The sequence below is a fragment of the Plenodomus lingam genome (assembly GCF_022343315.1).
Source record: "Plenodomus lingam strain CAN1 chromosome Unknown contig_19, whole genome shotgun sequence".
Taxonomy (NCBI): Eukaryota; Fungi; Ascomycota; class Dothideomycetes; order Pleosporales; family Leptosphaeriaceae; genus Plenodomus; species Plenodomus lingam.
In genome coordinates this window covers 876977-900602 of record NW_027093936.1, presented here as the reverse complement: position 1 = coordinate 900602, position 23626 = coordinate 876977, and the positions used below count along the sequence as shown (strand labels likewise).

Here is a 23626-nt window from a genome sequence, read left to right as displayed (position 1 = left end):
CAGCGATTCAACATTCCCATAACAGCGTGCTTTTCTGGCTTTTTTGTTTCTTATTGGGGAGAGGTTTGATGACGGGAAGGGGTTGTGTTGAATACAGTACGGTACAATGTAGTGATATATGTAATTTTCTAGTATTTTCCAATACTGGTAGGTTGAAGGTACTAGTTGAGTTCAGAGACTGTCAGTTGAATGTAGTTCCCCAACTTGCATATCCCCAACTAACCCAAATCTAACTTACTGTAAGTCTGGCCTGCCGCAGCTGACCTGGACTTTTTGTCAGGTTTCTCTACCATTGCCTCCATGATCTTGCTATAACCTTACAGCTTACCTAGACCGTCTAACCAACCGACTTGATCGACGGCGCCTCATACTGCCCCGGCCCTAGTACCGGTAAGCAACTTGCCGCTGGGACTACAGCCGATGAATAGTCAGCAGCACAGCTGCAAGTTTTGGCTATCAATATACAGTGTGATTAACACCACGCGGCCTAAGATATCGCAGCATTAGAGGCAGTATACGCATTTAACGGAGATGACGATCTTGTTGCACATTGGTAACCCAGGTAGGTACTCTTTAGGAGAGAGTAGCGTTTACACTTGGAAAATAGCGTCACAACCTCCCTGGGTGCACCTACACACAATCATGAGCACCACTAAAAGTATCATGTGCGATTGGAATGCTTTTCGCTTCAACAGATGACCAGATTGATCTCAGGGGCACATGAATGGGTAATATCTCTTGTTAATTTCTTCACTACCGTTCAAATCGGATTTACTCAAGCTATGATGATCTATAATAGTCGTAAAGTGGTTTAGTCGTGTCGGATGATTGTTGTGGGTAAGCTGCGTTTGTGATTGTGTGTTGGGCATTGTGCATGGTCGGGCTTTGATGGAATCTCACCCTTTGTTCTGGGAAACATACTTGCTGCATTTCCGACCACACCAATCATCATTCCTGATGATTGGTGTGAAGCGGACGAACTGAATCACACAAAGAATTGCACAAAGAACGGTAGTGAAAGATGACTGTGATCTTGTATTGACATCGAAATGGTCAATGTACGTGTTCTATACACATGAAGGTGCGAAATTGTCTACGGAAGAAGCGAAGTCATGACGTCGTGATGTGTCTCTCCCAAAGGGACTCCATCTTAAATGGAAGCGTACACTTGTCCAGCAGCAGACAAGGCGTTTCCAGCAGCGTTGATGAGGAACTGGGCGCCTTGGTCAGGGGCAACCATGTGGTACGCATAACGCTCGATCCAGGACTGGCTGTCCATCCAAGGCAGGACTTCCTTGAGGAATTGTTCGGCGTTGCCCTCGGTGACCCCGAATTCAGTGACCCAGACGGGCTTGTTGAAGGTGCTGTGGAAATTCTCGAGGTAGTTCTTGAAGTCCTCGGCCTTGTCCCAGGCGTAGTAGTGGGCGACGACGAAGTCAACCTGGCAGTCGCTGCACTGTGCCATGAATTGCTTGAGCCAGTTGATGCCCTTGTTGGGTTCGTTTCCGTTTGTGACGGCGGGGGAGCCGAGGCGAAGGCCTTCTTTACCGAATGGGTTGATGAATTGTTTGTAGGCTGCGACTGCGCTGCCAACGTCCATGTTGCTGCCTCCGCCGCCGGCCTGGTCTGGCTCGTTGAAGCCTAATATGCTAGTGACTCTGTATTTCTGGCGTGCAGCAGCGACGTTGGCAAACCAGCCCTCAGTGCACCAAGGCTGGTTGGAGTGAAGGAGAGGGACGTATTCCAGGTCAATGGCATCGCCGATAATGACTGCTTCCCAGTTGTACATCCAGAAGAGCTGGTCCGACCAGTCGAATTGATGAGTCCACTGGGAACCCGGTTGACCATTGTGCTCCTTGGGAAAGGCAAGACCCCGCTTGCCTGCATTGCGTCTCTGGAGAGGAACAGCACCAACGAAAGTAGAAAGACCAGCCAGGGCCAAAAGGAGTGTTGATTTGAACATTTTGAGAGATAAGGATTGTGGGGTTGCTATAGAGAGCGTAGGGTGACAAAAATGTCGAGAAAGAAAGACTTGATTGACCAAAGTATTCACTGCATCGTACTCCACGCTCTACTTAAGAGAATGGGAAATTACCAGGCGCTGTGTTTGCAAACCTAAGGCGCGGGGGCCCACTCGAGCGCATAAAGGCTCTAGGCCTTTGTCCTGTACATTGCACTGTGCCTACCTTTCTTTTGTTCCCGCTTTGGGCACCTGGGCTATGTTTCAGACCAAGACTGCCAACTCCGACCAACACGAGTGGTAAGGCCACGGCATCCTCGTGTCAGCCCCGGTCTGACGACGCCTCAGGGAAGGTCAGATCATTCGTCGGAGTCGGGTAGGGCTACGCGGCCAAGCGAATGTGGAAATGAAATGGCCAACGGCTGTCGAATCACGAAGCTTGCCGGACATTTTACCGTAGGCACGAAGCTGCTGGAGCCATGACAGGATCACATCCCGCTCGGTAAAATAATTTTCTAGCACATGTGTTGGTGGAGTGGAGGCGGTTGGTAATCGATTGTGGCAAACATCCTTGTATAGTTTGAAATCTTGCGCAGGAACAGCGCAGGAACAAGACGAATTCGGAGCGGGGGGGGGAGGAGAGGTGAAGACAGAGGTTGAGCGTCCAGAACGGGACACCGTCTACTAGTCCCACACTAAGTCACTAACCACGACACATGGCACGGAGAGGCGCCAACCGTAACACGAACATGTATGCCCCGCCGATCGGCTTTGTTTCACGGCTGCCATTTCACTGCCTCCTACTCTTGATCATAATACACTTGTACATACACAGTGCACAGTGGATTCAAATCGACAAAGCCAAACACCAAAGGAAGCGAGCGCTTGAGATTTCAGTCCACGGCGCCCAGCAGACTTTGCCAGCCAGAATCAGTCCGTCCGTCCGTCAGCGAAGCCCACACTTTGAATCTCCACACATAAACTTTTCAACAAATCCCTGTGCATCTGCCAATCAACGTCGGCCTAATAGTCCAGACTCGTATTGCGTGGCCCGATCCCGAACCGTGCCGTCATTCATGCCCGACCATAAGGAACCTCTACCGAGTCGTCGTCACATGTATGCAGTGTGTAGATAGCAACTGTAACTTTAAGCGGTCGAGTCGACTCCTCTTCCTCATCGAGCTGAGGGATCTTATGGCCGTTGCATCATTGGACCTTCTGGAACAGCAGTGTCTGATGTAATGGCACAACTGCCGCGCCTGACGGATCATGAAAACGCTCTGCCATTTGTCAAGAGTCCGTCAGACGAGCTTAGTTTCGATCGCAAGCAGGGGAAGACTCCGCGCCATCGAACATGTTGAGAGCCGAACGTTCCAAAGGACATCAGACCTCAACAATGTACACTCCTCGGGCAATTCTGCTCGTTTTCATCTTATCTTGAGCGAATCAGCGTCTTCACATGTACAAAAATGCAAAATGCGTGGCGCAAATCACACTTTCCAGTGTTCCAGTGACGATCACAAGCACATTGACAGACAGATCGAAATACACACTTCACACCGCTTACTTGTGCTCGTTGGCATTTGCAGCAGAGGTCTCATCATCCGTCTCTGGTTCTAGCCATTCCCTAGTGGCTGCGGACATTTTGCTAGTCTAAGAGACCACCCGACACCATGTTGAAGCTCGAATTTAGCATTGACAGCTAGAATGACGTTTGAGAGCGTGTCAATCGGTGCTAATGTGCATGTGTACGTCACATCTTCACTTACTCACATTTTACTCTCTTTCTGCTGTCACATGCACAAGAGGATTCTGTCAATTCAGTGCGCGCTTTTTTTTTGGCGTTATGATGGCAATTCAGGGAAGGCCAGCCTTTTGAGACGTTCGGTGACCTTTTCACAGTGAGGATGGTTTCCAAAAAAATCTCTTCATGAAAGACATGGTGCTGATACTGATATGTTTTTTTAAACCGAATTCTTCGACGACTCGCTGGACATGAACCATCATGAAGCACTTTTGAGGACAACAGATGGGATGGTCAATTTCCTTGTTACTCTCTCTTGACATGCAGACTGGTGATGCATTTAGCACATTACATATGAGTAAGCAAATCCCACTATTAGACTTTTTTTGCGCTATGTAAACTAATTTGAAGCGAAAATGTCAATTCAACAATAAGACTCGCTTTCAGACAGCACACAGTCTCATATGGCTCGTCCTAACTATTTTTTAAACAGCCGTGAAGTCTACATGCAAAGAAACGATCATTTGTCTTTCGATCCCACGTTTTTATAACTGCTGGTGCATAAGTACCGGTACTCAGGGTCTCCACACCAACTTCTCACATATATTTATCGTCATTCGTTTTCAGAGTCGCGTGCCGATATGCAATGTCAAAAGCAATGCTTTGCAAAAAGACACAACATAAGATGCTGCATCATATTTTTTGGAACCTGACCGATCACGCCCATACTGTAGGTACCCGGGCCAAGTCGCAGCGAATCGACATCACGAGCCGGACATGAATGCATGGACATCAAATTTCAAATACGAAGAAAACAGGAGGAAAAGCTCGTCATAAGTTGATAGTACGATGGTTTTTGCATAGCGTAGGCGATATACCATTTCCTGGCTCATACTCTCTCGTCTCTCTCCTCTTTTGGAAGCTGAGGTGGGGGTGTGTGGGGAAAAGAAGGTGAGAAGTGCAGGAAACCAAGTACGATTCAAATACGAAGGTCAGTTCTTAATAAGTGGATACGAGCAATTGGAGATCTGACAAATCATGTCCTATTTCGCTTTTGCTTTGAACAGCTGGCAGCACATCTGTGATTGGCTTGGAGACACTTGATTAAATCTAACTTTCGACATGGTTCTTTGTAAGGTGTGGTTGGTGACGACCAAGGGGACTCCGCAGACAGATGTTATCCTCGCATTACCAGTCCAACGCGTGCAAAAGCGGCAGATGACTACCCACAATGGTAACGTCCTGCACTTTCCACATGTGACATGAACCATGACCACGGATGTTCCCCCCCCCCCCCTCCGTTGAAGATTCCAAGCTTTGTGTCTGTCCAATTCTCAAAAACAAATATGGGCCCATCCAAACGTTAGTTCACCAGCACATGTCTCCAGTTCAACAGCAGAAGAAAGACAGGTTATACAGCGTAAGAAGCAAAAGAGATGACATATATATGCCCCATCGTCGTTTTTTGCTCCCAAACGCTCTTCGTGCAGATGGCGTATGATTATATCCTCGCCTGCAGGCATCAGGATTCGTGATTGGGGGTTTTCAACGTCTCCAGCAGGATCTTCCCTATCCAAACATTCACTCCGAAATATCCGAGCCAGCAGCAATAGAACATCATCAAAAAAGGCAGCAAAAGCGATATTCAGTACTTTCTAGGTTATATTTGCAAAATGAGGCGAGGACGATATGGAATGCATTACATGATAAAGCGTTCTCCATGAGAAAATTACCGTTCTGCATAAGTTCATACAGCCCCCAACCCAAACACGCAGAAAAACCATCCATAACTAATAGGAACTGTTCAAGCCAGCCGTATTGACACCCCAGCCTAGTCACACTGCAAACACTCCCATCTGTCCACAGAAGCATTCTTGAGACAGCCTTTCTTCTCGAAATCAGAGCCATGCACAGTTTCGGACACAGTTTTGGACGGATATTCGAATTGCAGGAAAAGTTTGTTGTGGAGTGTGAGGCCTACTGCTATTGCAGGAGGATTTTTTCATATGGTACAATGATTTCACGGGGTGAAGGCACTGGTGAGACACTATGTAGGCCAAGCACATGGCACATGGATGGGGCATTGATTCGGGAAAACCCAATGGAGCAAAAATGGGGGGAAAGCTATGTATAAGAATATGCTACCAATGCGGTGTAATGTTTCGGATCTCTTATTCTCCACAAAAAGGGACTGAAAGCTTGCAACGATCCATTCTTCATCGCTAGAGATGCAGCAGCTGCTATAATGATGAAACATAAGACACACCGTCTGCCTATCGCTCATATCTCTCCAAGACCAAAAAACCCCCCAATTGTACAGAAAGACCCTCCTTTCCCCCCTCATCTTATACTCCTGTTTGCGCCGGGTATCATAAATGCATCCGTCCACAAGCTAGCACTAGTATTCATGGCCCTCCCTTGGGTGACTGTCGATGCTCTTTAAAGTTGAATATACCCACATTCATGGCAATGTATTTGCCCTGTTTAGGGTCGTATACTGCTGTTGTGTTGAATGTCACGCGCGCCCGAGAGCCGTGAACTTCAATGATTCCCTTGACGTAGAAAGATCCGCGGGGGCTTTGTAACGTTGAGGGTTTGGTTCCCTTTGCAAGGTCTCGCCGGAAATGCGCGAGGTCCATTCTGAGCGTCTTGGGATCTGGGAGGAGGAATTTTAGTGTGCTAGAGGGAGCGCCAACAGGCGCTGGTGAGGCGGAGGCTGAAGTCGTAGATTGGTGGGCGGTATCTGGTGGTGACGATGTGGCTGAGGGGTTCGGTGTGGCGTCAGACGAAGCCGCTGCACGACTAGAAGGAGACAGTATATTTATGGGAATGGGTGGCAGGCCCAGAGGCACAGATGTCGCAGTAGTCTTTTCATCCCAGCCGAAGTAGGCCTTGAAGTCTTTCAAGAATCGACTAGCTCTCCTCTGCACGTCTTGGGAGACTGCATTTGCGGCCCCAGTAGGTTTGAGTATTCGATGGAGTCGGTGGTGGTCTTCTTGTTCGACAGGCCGAACGACCTTAACCCACTTCAGCTCGTCCGTCAAGGCAATGCCAGGTCTTTCGTACCCGTTAGGCGGACAGTCTGGAAACATGACTTCGACCCAGGCCGAGCCTTTGGTCTGATCGACTTTGCCAATCTTGGCTTCCCATTGCGGCATCGAGGCGACCAGAGAGCGCACCATGGCCACGAGTTCCACTGGGCTGCTGTTAGCCAGAGTATCATCAAAGAATGGTGATGCAATCTCAAACCTCTGATCTTCTCAGCCCGTCCCTTGTCTGCAGCTATCCTCTTAAATTCTTGCCATTCTGGGTCCGAGCCTTTGTAGAACGTCTTGGGTGCTGGTCGTGGGAGGCCGGTGGGCAGGAAAAGCAATGCGTTGTCAACTTCTTCGGCCTCTTCTTCGTCACCATCATGCACTTCTTGTCCCACCTGTGGCCACGCTTTCTCGTCGTTTGGGCCGCCTGGACGACTCTTTCGTTCCGCCTCGCTCACTACTTGCACGTCGACTTCCACTTCGAGGTAGCGTATGAGGCCATGGAAGGCAAGCGTGACAATGAGAGTGCCAACCAGGCGTCTGTACATGTGTCAGTTGGGTGTCTTGATGCCCATGTGCGGGCCATGGCCACAGTGGGGCAGGAGGGGAACCTACGATCTACTGAAGACAGGCCTCTGTATGCGAAAGCGCTGGATGGTCACATTCTCATGGTTGTTGCGAGCAGCCGACCGTACGAGGTGCGAGTGCGGGACTCTGTTGAAGAGGGACAAGTTCCGCCGCAAGACCTGTGCCCTGAACATGAGGCCGTCGCGGGGGACCAGACGGATGTTATGAAGGAGGAATCGTGGGGGTATTGGTAGCAATGGAGGGCGACATGGAGGCGTTGTGGTGGATGAGTGTGGCGAAATGATCTGGGAAGACGAAGGCTTGGCTACAGGTATGCGAGCGCGAGAACGCAACATTGGGCTAGTGAATGAAAGGATAAATTACCGGTGTTGACAGTCTGCAACATGGAATCCTAACCAGCTATTCTATTCTACCATCCGTTCGCATGTGAGCGAGCGAGAGAGCGAGCGGACGCGGAACTCTTACCGCCGCTTATCCCGCTGTGGCGGCGGTGGCGGTGCGACTAGGGACGGCAAACGCCGACGACATCTTGGTGGTCGCAGCTTGATTCACTCTAGTCTACGGTAGGTAAGGGTACTGACGTTTGGCCCATCATCGCCGCAACCCTCCCCCCCCCCCAAGCTTCTCTCCCAAACAGTAGCAGCAACAGCAGTAGCAGCACCTTCATCAGCAGCAACAACAACAACACCAGCCACGATGAAGCTTTCCTGGGGCTTCGTCGCCTCGTCGTTGCTGTACTCTTCCGTCTCGGCTGTCCGGCCGTCTGTCAGCCCTGAGACAGCGCGACTGATTCTCGCGCAGCGACTCGGCCTATCGCGATTCCACTCGATTGACCAGGCAGACCCCGAGGCAATTCGACACATCAACGCCTTTGGCGGTCGTCCACGGAAGCTCTTTGGCAAGGAGGATGCCAGTCGTTCAAGAGCACATCTGTTGGTATGGGTAGACAACGCCGACCAAGATGAGGCAACAGGTGGGCATATACGCCAACAGGACCCGTGCTCTGGGGAACAGGGGACTAATCAGCTCTAGTAATTGTCAACGACGGCTCAGACCGCACTCAAGACTTCACTGTGACGTCTGCGCCGCCTGCTTCGGACAACGATCGCCTTATCCAAGACTTGATCACCCAGGCCATGTCATTACCAGCCTTCACAGATCCCCAGCAACGAACCTACTACTCGGAGCAGGAGATGCGAGAAGCTCTCCCACCGCACTCCACCAAGAGCTACAATGGCTACCTCAACATATGGCGCACCGACTCCCGACAGGAGCAGAGCAGCGAAGAGGTGGCCAAGATCCTGAGCAGAGTCTACAAGAAGGCTGAGAAGGAAGGCTTCTCGGTCACGACTGTCATGATGCCATACTCTAAGCAGTCCAAACGTGCCGCCAACTCATGGGGTACATACGCCGTTCCCTCCAAAGAAGCCCGACGCCAGAACCCCGAGGCGGTCCTCTCCTCACATTCTGTGCCATCATCATCACCCAACCCACAGGCCCCCGAGCATGAGGATTTCGCTACCGTCGCCCAGGCCAAGGAGCAAGGTCCCGTATTGGGTATATTGCCAAGCTGCTTCAACTCCTTGTCTGCCTGCCAGAAGTCAACGCACAACTGCTCCAGCCACGGCGAATGTAAGCTCCTGCACAAGGGCCGCGGATCTGGCAAAGATACAGAGACGGTAGATTGCTATGGCTGTGCCTGCGCTCCTACTGTCAAGCAGACAGGCGAAAAGAAGGGTGAGCAACAGGTGACCTACTGGGGCGGTCCAGCTTGCCAAAAGAGGGACATTTCAGTACAATTTTGGCTCTTTGCTCTGAGCGGTGTTGTACTGGCTTTCTTGGTCGCGGCTGGCATCGGCATGCTGTACTCAATGGGCAGTGAGGAGCTCCCTAGTGTCATCGGTGCTGGCGTCAGTGGGCCTGTGAGGAAGTAGACGCCAGCCACAAGAGGAAGAAGACTCGAGGATTCTTTTTCGCTTGGTAGGTTAGGGTATAAGACCTGAGAACGAGATTTGTATATTGGGGTGTGTAACACCGCTGATGGATGAGAGAGTCCACAAATATGTATCATTATCTTGACCGGGGGTCATTTCCGTTTCAAGGCGTTGGATAGCATTGTAATTGACCACATGAAGTACCCAAAAAGATCACAATAAGAGGCCACCGTGAATATACAACCAGAACTAGAGCTATCATGGCATACACGCAGACCCAAAAACCCAAACGCCCGGCAATGCAAGAAGCGCGGTCATGAAAGACCATCTCTCCTGAATCCACCTTGAAGCCCCAAGCCGATGGTCGGTGATGCGATTCACCCTACCCACCCCCCCTGCCTTCTGTTTCCCGACTGTCGGCTATCTACGCCTTCGCAGCCTTCTTCGTGCCCTTGCCAACGCTGCCAGCAGGACCACCAGCCTCTACCAGTACAGCCTCGTCTTCGCTGCTCTTCACCTTCTCCTCGTCCAGCTCCTTCATAAAGGCCGACTGAATCTCCGCCTTGCGCTTTGCCCACCACTCTCGCTCTTCAGATGTCTTTGACATGATCTCACTCAGGCGGTCCCTGATCTGTGTGTTTTGTGCCATTTCCGATGCTGACTGGAAGATAGTCTGACCCCAGTTGGGGGCAAACGCGTTGGCCTAGGCAATCGTCTGTTAGTATACTGCACCATGCTAGCGTACAAGCGGAAAGGGCTACTATTACTAACCTCCTGTACGACATCCTTCAACTCCTCTTCAATCTCCTTCTCAGCCCTCTGGAACCTCTGCCACAGATCATCTCCAACGCTGCCCCTCTGCAACAAGACCTGCAGCGCCTGCTTCGCATTACGAATCTGCACGATCCTGTGGATGTCCTCGGTTGCACGGCGAAGGAGGGCAGCTTTTAGGACGCTGTCAGGCACCTTGGGCTCGTCCATGTGGAGGAGGGTCAGATAGATGTTGCGCTGGAGGTGGGCGGGGAACCATGGCTCGAGGGAGGCGGCAGATGCGGCTTTGCGCTTGCGATAGAGGTTGGAAAAGACGGCGAGGGATCCGATCAGAATGAAGAGGTAGGCAATGGGGATACTGAGCATAAGCCAGTCCACGGCGTCGAAAGGCCACATGTTGCGCGGTCTGATGTGGGATGTGTGGGATGGAAGAAGATGGCCGGGTTCGAGGGGTACTCCCAAAGAAGATTTGTAGAAAGGCTCGATGAACCAACCGTAAAGGCGGTTTTACCGGTAGTTGGATTGATGCAAAAGGAGGGGCAGTGATATCATGAAGGGGATATAGTACCACGAAAGACCAAAGCCGCTGTTGTTGTTGTTGTTGTTGTAGTAACAGTAGAAGGAGAGATGGTCGGGGAGTTGCGCGCGCCCGCTATTGTGAATGTGGCTTTGTTTGGTGAGTTGCCAATTATCTGGCCTGTTCTTTCGGAAAGTTCCGAGCGTTTCGCGTATTGGACTTTGGGCGCGCGTCATTCTGCCGCCTTCCATGTCGAGAACTCGCGAGCGTCGACATGGAGAATAGGTAATCAGAATCAGAGCATCTCTCACCTTCATCCTCAACCCCACCTCCCCCCCCTCAAGCCCCCACCTTTTACTTTGGCCTGCTGTGCTGTCCTCTCTATATTGATCTCACGGAACTACCAGCCCCATTGTTCTGCCACCTCCCGTGGATAGACAAGAACAGCCTTAACAAGCCTGCCATGATACTTAGGTTTGTGAGCAAAGAGGGCCAGTTCCGGCTGAGCGTCGAGCCCACGACCACCTTCCCAGAGATTCTCCCACAACTGGCAGAGAAGCTGCCCAAGAACGTAGATGTCCAGAGCATCAGCGTCAGTAACAAGCCACATGGAGGCGATGCGAGGAGAATTGCCAGTCTGCAGGGCGTCTCGTTTGAGCAAGTCGGGCTGTCGTGAGTAGCTTTTGCTTGCAGCTTTCCCGAACCACAGCATCATTACTAAATAACGTCATAGCCATGGTGCACAGCTCTTCCTCAGCTTTGACGAGCAGTCTTCGATATCAAATGGCCACGATGCCGCCCCGTCAGGCTTCGCTCGCCTGAATGGCAAGCCCGTCGCCGCTTCGGACGTACCCTCCGTACCCCTCGGAGGTGCCACGCAATACATCAAGAAGCCATGGGAAGTTGTCAAGCAGTCACCCCTCGACGACAGATTAGACAAGCTCGACGGCAAGATCCCCCGCAAACGCGATGCTCGCATGTGCACCCACGGCCCAAAGGGCATGTGTGACTATTGCATGCCCCTCGAGCCCTACTCGGCGGACTATCTCGCCGAGAAGAAGATCAAGCATCTTTCCTTCCACTCGTACTTGCGCAAAGTCAACTCTGCGAAGAACCGGCCGGAACTTGGAAGCTCGTACATGCCCCCACTCACAGAACCGTACTATCGCGTACGTCCCGACTGCCCCTCGGGTCACAAGCCGTTCCCAGATGGCATTTGCACAAAGTGCCAGCCCAGTGCCATTTCGTTGAAACCTCAGGAGTACCGCATGGTGGATCACGTCGAATTCGCCTCGATACAGGTGGTGGATGATCTCATCAACTTTTGGAGAAATACTGGCTGTCAACGGTTAGGCTTCTTGTATGGCAGATACGAGGAGTACACAGAGGTGCCACTGGGAACAAAGGCTGTTGTAGAGACCATCTACGAGCCACCGCAGGTCGATGAACAGGATGGCATATCATTGACAGACTGGAACAACGAAAAGGAGATCGACGACATTGCAGCACAGTGTGGTCTCCAGAGAGTTGGTGTCATATTCACAGATCTGCTCGACGCGGGCCAAGGCGACGGTTCTGTTGTTTGCAAGCGTCACTTTGATTCATACTATCTTTCGTCTCTCGAGATTGTTTTTGCGGCACGGTACCAGGCCAAATACCCCCGACCATCAAAATGGAGCGACACTGGGAAATTTGGATCTAACTTCGTCACTTGCGTAATCAGTGGAGATGATAAGGGGCAAATTGGCATCTCATCCTACCAAGTATCGAACGACGCAGTCGAGATGGTTCGAGCTGACATTATTGAACCTTCGGCTGAACCATCGGTGATGCTGGTTCAGTCCGAGGAAGACAACGAAGCTCTTAACCGCGCGCGCTACATCCCAGAGGTATTCTACAGAAGGATAAACGAACACGGCGCAAACGTACAGGAGATTGCGAAACCAGACTTTCCTGTCGAGTATCTTTTGCTTACACTAACGCACGGCTTCCCAACGCAACCAAATCCTCTGTTCACAGGTGGCAAGTTCCCGATTGAGAATCGTGAGATTATGGGCGAGATGGCGGATGTCTCGACATTAGGCAAGACGCTCAATGCAAAGGCAAATGGCCTCGCCCTCAACACATCAAGCGGTGTAAACGCTATTTCGAATTTCCATCTGCTATGCTTCATCCACAATCTAGGCATATTGTCCAAGGTATGTATCCCACTGTCCTTTCTCGCCTACATGCTAATTGATCTGATAGGACGAGGAGTCCCTCCTCTTCAAAGTAGCATCAACACACGACACTTCAGAGGGCTCAGCACTCCAACACAGCGGAGGCTGGGCAACACTTTTGACAATTCTCAAAGAAAGTGGTGAGCGCCCCCCGAAACGTTCCTTCCAGTCTTCCCCTCCTTTCTACCAGACCGCACGGGGGGCTGCTCATTCACATCTTTCTGCTGAGCAGGAGCGTCGTATTAGGCGGCAGCCCTCCCAAGGTTCAGACTCCGATTCAGTACAGTTGGCTAAAAGGGTCAAGGGGGTTAGGCTAAACGGGACTGATGACATGTTATGACCATGCCTGATGCCTGAAGCTGGTGCCCTGATTCTTAGGTTCGATCCGGATATGCGATTCTTCGCCACGAGCGATGTCGAGGTCGGAATGGCACATGTTAGGCCATGGGATAAATGGGTGTGACTTTTGAAGAGCAGGCAATATATGTAACTACATCTACATGCTCACGATCCATTGTATGAAGTCGAATGAGAGGAATGAAATCAATATCGTCTAGAGAAATATAACAAATTATACATTCTCTTGAGCAATGTTCTACTTTCAAAAGCTGAAATCGTGATTGGTGACGACGTGACGACGTCCGTGCGCTCAACGTGAATTCGCGTTTCGCGACGCGTTCCACTTTAGCCTCGCGAACGTCTGAACCTCACGCAACAGTTCAAAACATTCAAGTGTTACCACAACAAGTTGTCAGCAAAGATGGCAGACTTCTTCAACATCAAAGCTCGACAACAACAAGCTGCACAAGCTAGCTCCTCAAAAGCACCCACCTCCAAACAAGAGTCAAATCGCCTCCAACCATGGGTTGAGAAGTAGTATGTAAATTCACTGCCCTACCATTCCCCCCACTCTCATAATCATGATTCGGAAGTAATAATAATACAAGAAAATAAAAATCTAACACCATCATAAAACCCCAGCCGCCCCAAAACCCTCTCTGAAGTGACAGCACAAGACAACACCATCCAAATCCTCTCGCGGACCCTCCAATCCTCCAACCTCCCACACATGCTCTTCTATGGCCCCCCCGGCACCGGCAAAACCTCCACCATCCTCGCCCTCGCCAAACAACTGTACGGACCCGACCTGCTCAAATCACGCGTGCTCGAGCTCAACGCCTCGGACGAACGCGGCATCAGCATCGTACGGCAAAAAGTAAAAGATTTTGCACGACAACAGCTCAGTCTCGCGCCGAGCTACTCGGTCATGGTCGAGGATAAAGCAGCGGCTGGACGGGGCGAGGACGAAGCCGCAGGCACAGGCGAGAAGAAAATGGCACGCTATCGCGACGTCTATCCCTGTCCACCATTTAAAATCATTGTCCTAGATGAGGCAGACAGCATGACGCAGGACGCACAATCTGCACTGCGCAGGACAATGGAAACATATAGTCGCGTCACGCGCTTCTGTCTCGTATGCAACTACGTCACGCGCATCATCGATCCGCTCGCGAGTCGGTGCAGCAAATTTCGCTTCAAGAGTTTGGATCAGGGGAATGCGGTTAGGCGGGTCGCCGATATCGCGAGGCTCGAGGGCGTTGCGCTGGATCCGGGGGTCGCGGAGGAATTGGTTAGGGTGGCCGAGGGTGATTTGAGGAAGGCGATTACGTTTTTGCAGAGTGGGGCGCGGTTGGTGGGTGCGGTGCAGGCGAATGTGGCTGCGGGCACGGGGCGGAAGAAGAGGGTGGTTGAGGAGGGCGAGGGGGAGGGGGATGAAATGGATATCGATGCGCCTGCGGCAGCTGCGCCGTCTACGGCTGGGACAACGGTGTCGCTACAGGCTATTGCTGAGATTGCAGGTGTGATTCCACCAGAGACTTTGGCTGGCCTGATGGACGCTCTGTTTCCAAAGTCAAAGGCAAAAGCGATACGGTATAATGAGATTGCAAAAGTGGTCGAGGATATGGTGGCTGAGGGCTGGAGTGCAACGCAGACGGTCAGTCAGCTGTACGAGAAGATCATGTATGATGAGCGGGTCGAGGATGTGAAGAAGGTGCGGTTAGCCGGTGTCTTCAGTGAGACGGATAAGAGGCTGGTGGATGGTGGGGATGAGCATTTGGCGGTGCTGGATCTAGGGGTGAGAGTTGCGGGAGTGCTGTGTCAGGGTTGATGGGATTGAGCATGAGCATGAGCAATTGGAGATGGTGTGAGCGTTGAACAAGAGCAATGGGTACATTAAAGCAACAAAAGCCTGGAAAGCTTTTTTGAAAGCAATTGGGGATATCTCGGAAAGTAATGTACACCGTAAACGCCCATCCGCCCACCATTAGTGCCACCTATGCGGAGACCCCCCATCGTAATTCGTAACGCCGACTCCATGTTCCAATCGAATCATGGCCGACTAAGAGTTTTCCATCTTCCCTTAAAATACCTCCAGAGGTCTTGAGATGTCTTGAATGTGCAACTCGTACGAAGCCCAGGCACGATAAACGCTCTAAGCAAATAGACAAAATCCAGCACCAACCGCAAACCACATGACTGCGGCCAACGCCTCCGTCCCAACCGTATTTCTAACGCCGCCCGAGACAGCCGACGTGGTAGCCGAAGCAGAAGGCGCACCGGTAGTAAGAGTACCATTGACGGACGGAAAAAGCGAGCCCGTTCCAGTAATGCTAGGAGCATGCTGCAGCGACTTAGTGATCGTGATCTCCGAAACCGCCAACGTGCCCGATACAGATGTGGCATTGTTGTCTATGACCGATACCAGTGAGACGGTACTCGGGCTCGACTCGCCATCCATCGCCTCGGTCGCCGTGGCACTCGCTGATGCTGCTTGACTAGTGGTACTCACACTGAGGGCTGTGAACTCGGCAGTAGGCGTAGCATCGACTGCGGCCACCGAGACGACAGGAGTAGCGGGATAGAATTCAGGCAAGAGACTCTTGACATCCTTGGGGAGCTTGGCGAACCATTCTGGCTCCGGGGCGTCGGATGGAAGGGGCGTGGATGGCAGCGAAACACTAGCCAGCGCCGTCTTGAGGACAGAGAGAACGGAGAGTTGAGTGGGGTTCATGTTTGAAGGGTCGATTGCACGACCTAGAAGCTCATTCTGAGCAAGGGAAGCGTACACGCTGGCGGTGAGCGCAGGAAGAATGAGGAGGAGCTTCATGGTTGCTGAAGCTGAGTGTGCGTTGGGATTATGGATGTGGATGTGGATGTGAAATGTGTTTGTTTGTGTGTATTGGCGAGGAACTGTCAAGTAACGAGTGTGTGGTCGACGGGAAAGAAAAGACTGTGGGTTGGTGGGCCAAAGTTGTAATGGGCAAGAGCAGAGAGCGAGTGAATGACGTGACGAGCGTTTGCTGTTGTTGACTAGCAAATAAACGCAGGACGGGAAGGCGCGAGTGCGCACAGCGCTGAAATGATTGAAAAGAGCGAGCGAGCGAGCGAGCGAGAGAGAGAGAAGAGAGAGAGAGACAAGTACCGGTAACAGGTTGGCCTGAGGATGTTGTAAACTTGTAAAGCAATTGCACCTCTGCTTGAGCAATCGCGCACTACAGTCTCTCAGAACAACCGAAGTAAGGACAGCAGCGTAGGTCGTACAAGAGCATTTTCCTTGTCCTCACGAATCACAGCCCTGGCACCAATAATCGCGACTTTCTGAGATGAGACATTGTGACACATTACCATGAAACAAAGGCACAATGAGAAATTGGCAGGACAAAGGTGCTGGAGAAGAGTGGCATTGTGCCATGCAAAGATACGCCAAGGATGTGTAGGAACATTGACAAAAGGCAGTGGGCCCTTCTTTGCGATTCAACAACTCAAAGCACTCCATCACGTTGTATCTGCGAGATCTTTGCAAGTAGACGTGGTCATGTTGGGTGATGTTGGCGATGTTCACCCCTTGCGCTCATTTTCTGCTGGCTGTGTCGCACTACGTTTGGCACTAAGGGATATCAATAGAGTGAGAGCATATTATGTAAGTTGACCATCGCTTAAGTCCTAGGCTGCAATCTGTAGTCATGGTTCCTTTCGGTACTCTAGTTACACATCATTCAGGTAAGCGTCGATTGAGTTCCAGCGTGCGTGATGTACCATCTTGAAAAAAACTCTGCTGAATATGGATCACTTGCTCTACCCTTGATAACACACTCGACAGCTGTTTCTAGGCTTATCTCAGGGCCCTTGTTGGATATCGAAGCCGAATCCCAAGCATAGGGCATATGAAGACTCGCTAAACAGTACCGGTACTTGCTAGTACTATGCACCATCCTCGGGGACGAGCAGACTAGATACTTCTTTCGCAATTAAACTAGGGAGACATACCCAACACTCCAGCGGGTAATTTACTCGACAAGTTTTCCATGAAGGGGCTACGATTCAAAGATGCAGGATTGGCTTGGAGAAAAGGCTCGGAAAACTCGGGGTGAAAGCAATGCACTGTTGTTGACAGTCGGACCGTGTAGTATCTGTTCGGGACCGATTTTCAACTTGTAGTCCACGTCTGGCTTACCGGCTCAGGTTACGAGATATATACGGTTCAATATGTTGCGAATTGATGAGGTAGATGATCATGGTACACCGCATATACAGACGATGTGATATACTGTAAGGAATATCGTTGCCGGTACCTACCGGTACCAGAGCGATGCAAAGTCGCACATGCTGATTTGATGGAAGTAGGCCGAAAAGCTTGTAGCTACTGACAGAAAGATGCTGTCGGATATCCCGGCCAACTTATAGTACCTAAAGCTTACATATATGTGTATCGCTCTCCCGACTTATTGAAGTCGCATGGATGGTTAGGATCAACGCTCTGAATAGGCCGCAAGCGCCGCACGCACAGACACATGGACTACCCCACAGGCGGACGAACCGAGGTATCCATCCACATTGTTTGGGTCAGGAACGCCTACAACAGTGCCATGTGAATGATGGACTCAAGATCTGGCGTCTTCAGTATGGGCTTGCGGGGGCTTGGGCAATATTCCATGGGTGTGAAGGGCTAGGCAAAGGCTCGTAACGTGGTCGCATGTAGGTATATAGGAACAACACTCCTCCCACTTGACCTCAAGACACTGTCAACGTACCACCTCCATAGTAGCACCACCACCACCTCCAAGACACATACCACGCAAGCATACAGAATGGCTGCTCCAGCAAGCGTAACTATCAGGGACCTTCAGGGCAAGTGGGTCATGGTACGTTGCAGCACCTCACCTCCACGTCAGATTGTACCCGTTCACAGGTACTGACAAACATGCATTAGAACAAGTCCCTCTCCGACGCCTTTGACCCTGTCCTCTCTCTCCAAGGCATCGGCTGGTTGACCCGCAAAGCTCTGGGTGCAGCAACCGTAACCCAGTCTCTCAGCCAGTCCTCGGTGACTGGTGAAGACGGCCAGCCCACCACCAAGATCCTCATCGACCAGACCATCACTGGTGGTCTCAAGGGCACAGCCGAGACCCGCATCCTGGACTGGCACTACCGCAGTCACACCGACTGGCTGTTTGGCACGCTCCAGGGCCGCTCGCGTTACCACACATTAACCAAGATTCTGGAGGAGAGCAAGGGTCAAGGTGTGGTGGAAGAAGATGCAAAGTACGTTACAGAGGGGTGGCTGAAGGAGACGGAGGACGGTGAAGTGCTAGAGAGCTTTGTGGACAACGATGGGAACAAGTGGACAGGTTGGCAGGTGTGGGGCTTTGCCGAAGTCGACGGCAAAAGGATGTTTGTGAAGAAAATTGCTGTTCGACGAAAGGACAAGGATGAGGTCAAGAGGGTTCGCTTGGTGTATGACTATGCTGGAGCATTGGAGTAGATTGTTTTAGGGTCACGAGAATGTCTTAGTTCTATCAATGCCACTACTTCTCGAGTCTTCACATGACGCGTTCGTCTCCATATTCGGCGTGGAAATCCCTCGAGAGCAAGATCGTGAGTGACACGGCTTCCATCTATTGCGCATCGTGATGCACCGGAAGATGACGTACGACCGCAATCGCTTTAGCCGGGGCGTTGCACAGTTCAAGAAAGGAAGCCATTTGCTGGTGTGTAACCGAGTCAATAGATACTTGTGAGATAACGAGTAATGCTATAGCCAGGGGATGCGGCTCACAAAAGACTGCAATTAACTGCAGTGTACATATCACGACCGACGCCAGCTATGCACGAGTATCCAACAAAGCTCCTCCACATTATCAGCCACCAACTCATTCAGACATGAGAGTGTCCATGGTGTTTGAACTTATCATTGCCTTTACAGTCCTGACGGCTACCATCCTTGTCGCTCTTCTGCTATACTTCTTCCATCATCTCAAGCGGCGCAGGGCTCAACAAAGTACAAACCCAGATCACGAGGAAACCAGCCAATACACACCAGCAGAACTTCTTTCACGCAGCTTGTCTCGTCGGCTGTTTCATCGGCCATTACCAACGGAGCGAGACGTTGAGCAGCAGCGCCTGTCCATGAAAACGCCACCTCTGTTATTACTACCAGAGATCGAGACGAGCGACGATCGGGCTCTTGAATGGCTTGAAAAGGGAAAATGCAAGGAGGTCCGTTTTGAGGACTTCGGCGTGGAACATCCATCCAAGACCTACCAGGCGAGGGGGGTCATGAGCGACGGGGATCTACGATGGGATTGGTCGAGTAGACAGAAGCAGAGGACAGACATTGTTCCAGCCTCAACCACGAGGAACAAGTTGCGTGAGGTATAGCGGCTAGGAACACTATGGAATGGGAGTTGATTCTTGATCGTGGTTTCAGTCAGCCATCCAGTCGGTTGGGCGGATGGACAAATGGAGTGGACACAGCATGCACAGAGATGGAGGCCTGTATACAGCCTGGAATCTCTTTCGCGACTGCTTTGACATGTATTTGTTTCTTGATCGAGTAAGTTGTCAGTTGGCTTGTAGATCCAAAATCAGAAAACATGATGGTCGAACGCCGGGCAACACAAGTCCTACCAGAGTCTCTCGCTTCCCTGTTCCACATTTGTACATGCATACACTTGCGCACCTTTGTACCCAAAGAAATGTTCGCATACAGCGGGGGTGTATAGCCCCTAAACAGTGGAGCAATTGTACAAATGGCCTCACTGGCTCGCACACAGCTCGCTCTGGATTTTGCTAGTTTACAAGTCACTTTCGTACAGTCTCCAAACACATCACTAGAACATAAGATGCCAAGTAATCCAGAAAGGCTGATGTTCGACACTCACGCAGCTCCAAGCGCAGGATCCAGTCAAACATTTCGAGTGGAGCCTTGGCGTGGAGACTTACCTTCGGTGGTGGTCATTGTCTCGAACACGCTAGACTCTCCTCACGTCAAGTCGATCGCTTCAACAGATGTCGGGTGGCTAGCCTGGGTCACGGATGGCGATTGGTACCAATCGGCCGACACACATGAGGATAGCAGCACAACCATTTCAGGTTCGCATACAGCAAGACCGAGCACCCAGTCATGGATGGCAGTCCCGACCACGGCAGGAGTCCATAACCCGCATGAGACTATTGCCATTTCCGAACCAAGCACTGTATCGAAAATTGACTTGGTCTTCATCATCATTGGCAGCGTCATCGGCTTTATCGTGATCTTGGTTGTCATGGCGCTATGCTCCATTCACTTTGCAAGAAGGCTCTCCAGACGCCAACAACAAAGGGCATCTGAGGAAGCCGCGTTGGAGGAAGTTTTTAGATCAGGCTCAATCACGCCAAGAGGCCAAGGGGTCGGACTAGAAGGATTGCAAGAGGCTTCAAAGTGCAAGCGGGAGGCCGAAGAAGTTGTGTTGCGTATGCCTGAGACGCCCAATAAATCAGACCAAGATGACTTGCGAGAGAAGCCGTGAGAAGGAAAACTGCGAGAATGTGGATTGTGGACCGTGGAACAGAAGCATGGCGGTTGTGTGGAGATGGATGCCTATTATCATAGTACAGTAGCTCAATCTAATGGGGATGATTACAGCCACTCCATCCCAGTTTTAGTATGTACTGATGTTCAATCTGGTAGCAGTAGGTGTTGGGGATGCGGATTCTCATCTTTTAGTAGACCAAATATAGAAGAGTATACCGGTAAAGGAGAGGGGCAACCGAAATGAAACTGCTGGAATGTTCACGCACGTGCAGTGAGAGAGGGACGTTGGGGAAGACAAACGTGGTTGACGGATACGCTAGGCTACAACAGGCCACTAGCGCAGAAGCTCGGAGCCGTGTGGTGCTAAATTTCACGACTTTGGTAAACAAGTGCATGTTTAGATCGCGCCTGGAGCTATTCTTTCTCTCCCCATTCGCAACTCTGTGCAGCCCTGACCAACGTGACGACTGAAGACGCCCTCTGCTGGACCTATTCGCCTGTTCGCCTGCTCGCTGCCACCGTTGCAGTCAGCCACCCAGAGCACCAGCGTTTATTGTTGCTGCCCGCACCCGATACAACCGCCCGCGTACCCCCGCCGCACGAGCACACGAGCTCTCCCTCCCTCGCGTTCTCATATCGCACCATGACGGCCGACATGGACATTGATTTTACGCGCCGGAACAAGAAGCCGCGCCCCTTGTCCGAACACGAAAAGGAGAAGCTCGACGAGTTCATCGACGCCATTCACTATTCAGCAAGGTGTGTTCATTACATGGCATCATCTACATGGCGCGCCCTCGATTGACCGCGGCTCAGGTACTCGGATGACGAATATGAATATCGCCATGTACAGCTCCCGAAGCAGATGCTCAAGATGATCCCCAAAGACTACTTTGACGGTGCGCGGGGTACCCTCAAGTTACTATGGGAGGACGAGTGGCGGGCGCTCGGCATCACTCAAGTACGTAGACTACCTGCAGTGAGCTGGAAAGTGTGCTGACTGTTGTGCAGAGCTTGGGCTGGGAACATTACGAGGTCCATGAGCCTGAACCACATATCCTGCTCTTCAAGTGAGTCGACTTCTCCCCACTTCTCTCAAGCCCACCGGCTAATCCACACCTGACAGACGACCGATCAACTACCAGCCTCCCGCGCATTGATGTAGCCCAACAGCATCGTGCGAATGACGAACCGCTGGGCTCATACTCGTCAACACACACTTGTTGCGTGAGGCCGTATGCGCGCGCGACACCTCCACCTCGCGACACCACCTCTTATCTTCTTTGTCTATTTTGAGCGAGAAACGTTAGATATGACGACGACATGATAACGGCGGAAATCAAAGGGCTTTGCCGGCCTACCCGTTCCCCGGCTCATCCGACAGAGAGCCTCCCAGATCCTTTTGACGAAGGAGAGAAGGGGCAGGGCAGGACTGTACGGAAGCTTTCACATGTGTATATAACAAGTGTCGTTGAGAGCGGGGAGGGATTGTCTGGCCGAGTAAGGATTTTGTGGATTAGGTGATTTACAAGGCTGTCTGTCTCAGCAGGGAAAAGGTTGCAGGAAATTCCATTTCTCAATCGCCTCCTTTGGCCCGGCCTGATTTTCCTTGCCACGACTCCTGCCGCTTTTGACTTTTTTCCTCTCTTTCCTTGCACCAACCTTTTTGGAAAGCTGTCCTTTTTTTTTTCTTCTTTCTTCTTCTTCTCCTCCATCTTTCTTGAAAACTGTCCTCTAGGCGAGATGAATGTATTTCTTCTGGTACAGAGACAGATGCATTGATGGGGCCCAACATCATCACATTGTCCACTCGTTCTCACTGAAATTCGTTCAAAATGTCGTGTACAGTACAGTACAGTACAGTACAGTACAGTACAGTACAGTACAGTACAGTACAGTACAGTACAGTGCCTACCTCGTCCGCACCACCCACCCCACCAGCCTCCGCCAGATCCAGAGTACACCTGCACCTCCCCTTCGTCGACAGAAGATTGGTAGATACCCAGATCGCGAGACTTGGCAAGCACGCATCCTACCTTACCCAGCAGACAGCGGTTTGCAGGACCAGAAGTATGGGCAAGGAAGATTCGGAGCAGTTGTGTGGGCTGAGGGGTTTTTCTTTTGTGAAAAAGTGAATGGGAGGGGTAACATGGGGTTGAGGTTGTGAAGAGGCATTTTTTTTTCTGGCTCGGATGCTTTTTGATGCCAAGGTTGGGGTTGGGGTTGGGGTTGGGGTTTGTGGGTGAGTTTGGGTTTTTTGCTGGGGATGGTGTGGTATGTGAGAGTTTGAGAGATGGGTTGTGCGCATCATCGTCACTAGAGTACTGCATGTGTGTATGTATGTAGCATGTAACACATACCCGACGATGCAAAAGCCACCGTGACCATCAACCCAAGAAGTACCGTACATTGGTACTACTAAGATACAGTAAGTACCAAGCTCGGCTCCGGACAAAAGCGGCCCGACAACCCAGACCAACGATGTCATCAAGCCAGGGTTCGCGCACCGCCCTTGACCATCCATGCAGATCTCGGATCCCAGCCCCAAGCCCTGGGAGAATTCGTAACGGCAAACGCTAGTACGATAATGACAAGTTAGCAAATGGGGCCATGCGAGATCCAAGGCCTTGTTCTGCCAAGGTCCCCGAGACAAGGTTGGCTTGGCTGCTTGGGGAGAGCGGAGTGGGGAAGCGTGTGTGGGCTTTTGCTATTGTGTTTGATGGGAGGGTTCTTGATCAGCAGGATGCTTATTAGTAGGAGGAGTAGAAAGAGAAGAAGAAGCAATGGCAGCGGCGGCAGCGGCAGTGCCAGCACCATGAGCAAACAACGAGCCGTTGCAGTTCGGTGTAATCAAGAATCTTAACAAACCAGGGTCTATCGGGGGATTCTCCCTCTCTCTCACCGCGTTCACCATTCCGCCTGTCCCTGTTGAGCGATTTCGACGAGGCAAGTGCGGGCGAGTGTTGCGGCAATGGAGGAAAAATCAGAAAAAAAGAGCGAGTG

The 23626-nt window shown here is 51.3% G+C and overlaps 12 protein-coding genes across 12 annotated transcripts; 7 read left to right on the top strand and 5 right to left on the bottom strand.

The window, feature by feature from the left end:
• Positions 1 to 1150: 1150 nt before the first annotated feature.
• IAQ61_004318 (uncharacterized protein) lies at positions 1151 to 1963 on the bottom strand (the record flags this gene model as incomplete). Its single annotated transcript, XM_003838923.1, has 1 exon — positions 1151 to 1963. The coding sequence occupies one exon, from the start codon at positions 1961 to 1963 to the stop codon at positions 1151 to 1153; it is 813 nt and encodes a 270-aa protein (XP_003838971.1).
• A 4146-nt stretch (positions 1964 to 6109) lies between these two features.
• On the bottom strand, positions 6110 to 7662 carry IAQ61_004317 (uncharacterized protein; the record flags this gene model as incomplete). The annotated part of the gene is made up of 3 exons (XM_003838921.2): positions 6110 to 6900; positions 6954 to 7279; positions 7355 to 7662. 3 exons carry the CDS (start codon positions 7660 to 7662, stop codon positions 6110 to 6112), a joined length of 1425 nt encoding a protein of 474 aa, XP_003838969.1.
• A 361-nt stretch (positions 7663 to 8023) lies between these two features.
• IAQ61_004316 (uncharacterized protein) lies at positions 8024 to 9261 on the top strand (the record flags this gene model as incomplete). Its single annotated transcript, XM_066096296.1, has 2 exons — positions 8024 to 8300; positions 8360 to 9261. 2 exons carry the CDS (start codon positions 8024 to 8026, stop codon positions 9259 to 9261), a joined length of 1179 nt encoding a protein of 392 aa, XP_065953614.1.
• Positions 9262 to 9685: 424 nt separating this feature from the next.
• On the bottom strand, positions 9686 to 10428 carry IAQ61_004315 (uncharacterized protein; the record flags this gene model as incomplete). Its single annotated transcript, XM_003838919.1, has 2 exons — positions 9686 to 9964; positions 10033 to 10428. 2 exons carry the CDS (start codon positions 10426 to 10428, stop codon positions 9686 to 9688), a joined length of 675 nt encoding a protein of 224 aa, XP_003838967.1.
• A 584-nt stretch (positions 10429 to 11012) lies between these two features.
• NPL4 (nuclear protein localization protein 4) lies at positions 11013 to 13080 on the top strand (the record flags this gene model as incomplete). The annotated part of the gene is made up of 4 exons (XM_066096295.1): positions 11013 to 11221; positions 11283 to 12747; positions 12797 to 12908; positions 13073 to 13080. 4 exons carry the CDS (start codon positions 11013 to 11015, stop codon positions 13078 to 13080), a joined length of 1794 nt encoding a protein of 597 aa, XP_065953613.1.
• Positions 13081 to 13528: 448 nt separating this feature from the next.
• Positions 13529 to 14938, top strand: RFC2 (Subunit of heteropentameric Replication factor C (RF-C); the record flags this gene model as incomplete). Its single annotated transcript, XM_003838917.1, has 2 exons — positions 13529 to 13644; positions 13750 to 14938. 2 exons carry the CDS (start codon positions 13529 to 13531, stop codon positions 14936 to 14938), a joined length of 1305 nt encoding a protein of 434 aa, XP_003838965.1.
• Positions 14939 to 15262: 324 nt separating this feature from the next.
• IAQ61_004312 (uncharacterized protein) lies at positions 15263 to 15937 on the bottom strand (the record flags this gene model as incomplete). The annotated part of the gene is made up of 1 exon (XM_003838916.2): positions 15263 to 15937. One exon carries the CDS (start codon positions 15935 to 15937, stop codon positions 15263 to 15265), a length of 675 nt encoding a protein of 224 aa, XP_003838964.2.
• Positions 15938 to 17918: 1981 nt separating this feature from the next.
• On the top strand, positions 17919 to 18592 carry IAQ61_004311 (uncharacterized protein; the record flags this gene model as incomplete). Its single annotated transcript, XM_066096294.1, has 2 exons — positions 17919 to 17972; positions 18041 to 18592. 2 exons carry the CDS (start codon positions 17919 to 17921, stop codon positions 18590 to 18592), a joined length of 606 nt encoding a protein of 201 aa, XP_065953612.1.
• A 398-nt stretch (positions 18593 to 18990) lies between these two features.
• IAQ61_004310 (uncharacterized protein) lies at positions 18991 to 19488 on the top strand (the record flags this gene model as incomplete). The annotated part of the gene is made up of 1 exon (XM_066096293.1): positions 18991 to 19488. The coding sequence occupies one exon, from the start codon at positions 18991 to 18993 to the stop codon at positions 19486 to 19488; it is 498 nt and encodes a 165-aa protein (XP_065953611.1).
• A 371-nt stretch (positions 19489 to 19859) lies between these two features.
• On the top strand, positions 19860 to 20618 carry IAQ61_004309 (uncharacterized protein; the record flags this gene model as incomplete). The annotated part of the gene is made up of 1 exon (XM_066096292.1): positions 19860 to 20618. One exon carries the CDS (start codon positions 19860 to 19862, stop codon positions 20616 to 20618), a length of 759 nt encoding a protein of 252 aa, XP_065953610.1.
• Positions 20619 to 21266: 648 nt separating this feature from the next.
• Positions 21267 to 21783, top strand: CKS1 (Cyclin-dependent kinases regulatory subunit (Cell division control protein cks1); the record flags this gene model as incomplete). The annotated part of the gene is made up of 4 exons (XM_003838915.2): positions 21267 to 21382; positions 21440 to 21584; positions 21635 to 21693; positions 21750 to 21783. 4 exons carry the CDS (start codon positions 21267 to 21269, stop codon positions 21781 to 21783), a joined length of 354 nt encoding a protein of 117 aa, XP_003838963.2.
• Positions 21784 to 23330: 1547 nt separating this feature from the next.
• On the bottom strand, positions 23331 to 23537 carry IAQ61_004307 (uncharacterized protein; the record flags this gene model as incomplete). Its single annotated transcript, XM_066096291.1, has 1 exon — positions 23331 to 23537. The coding sequence occupies one exon, from the start codon at positions 23535 to 23537 to the stop codon at positions 23331 to 23333; it is 207 nt and encodes a 68-aa protein (XP_065953609.1).
• Positions 23538 to 23626: the final 89 nt, after the last annotated feature.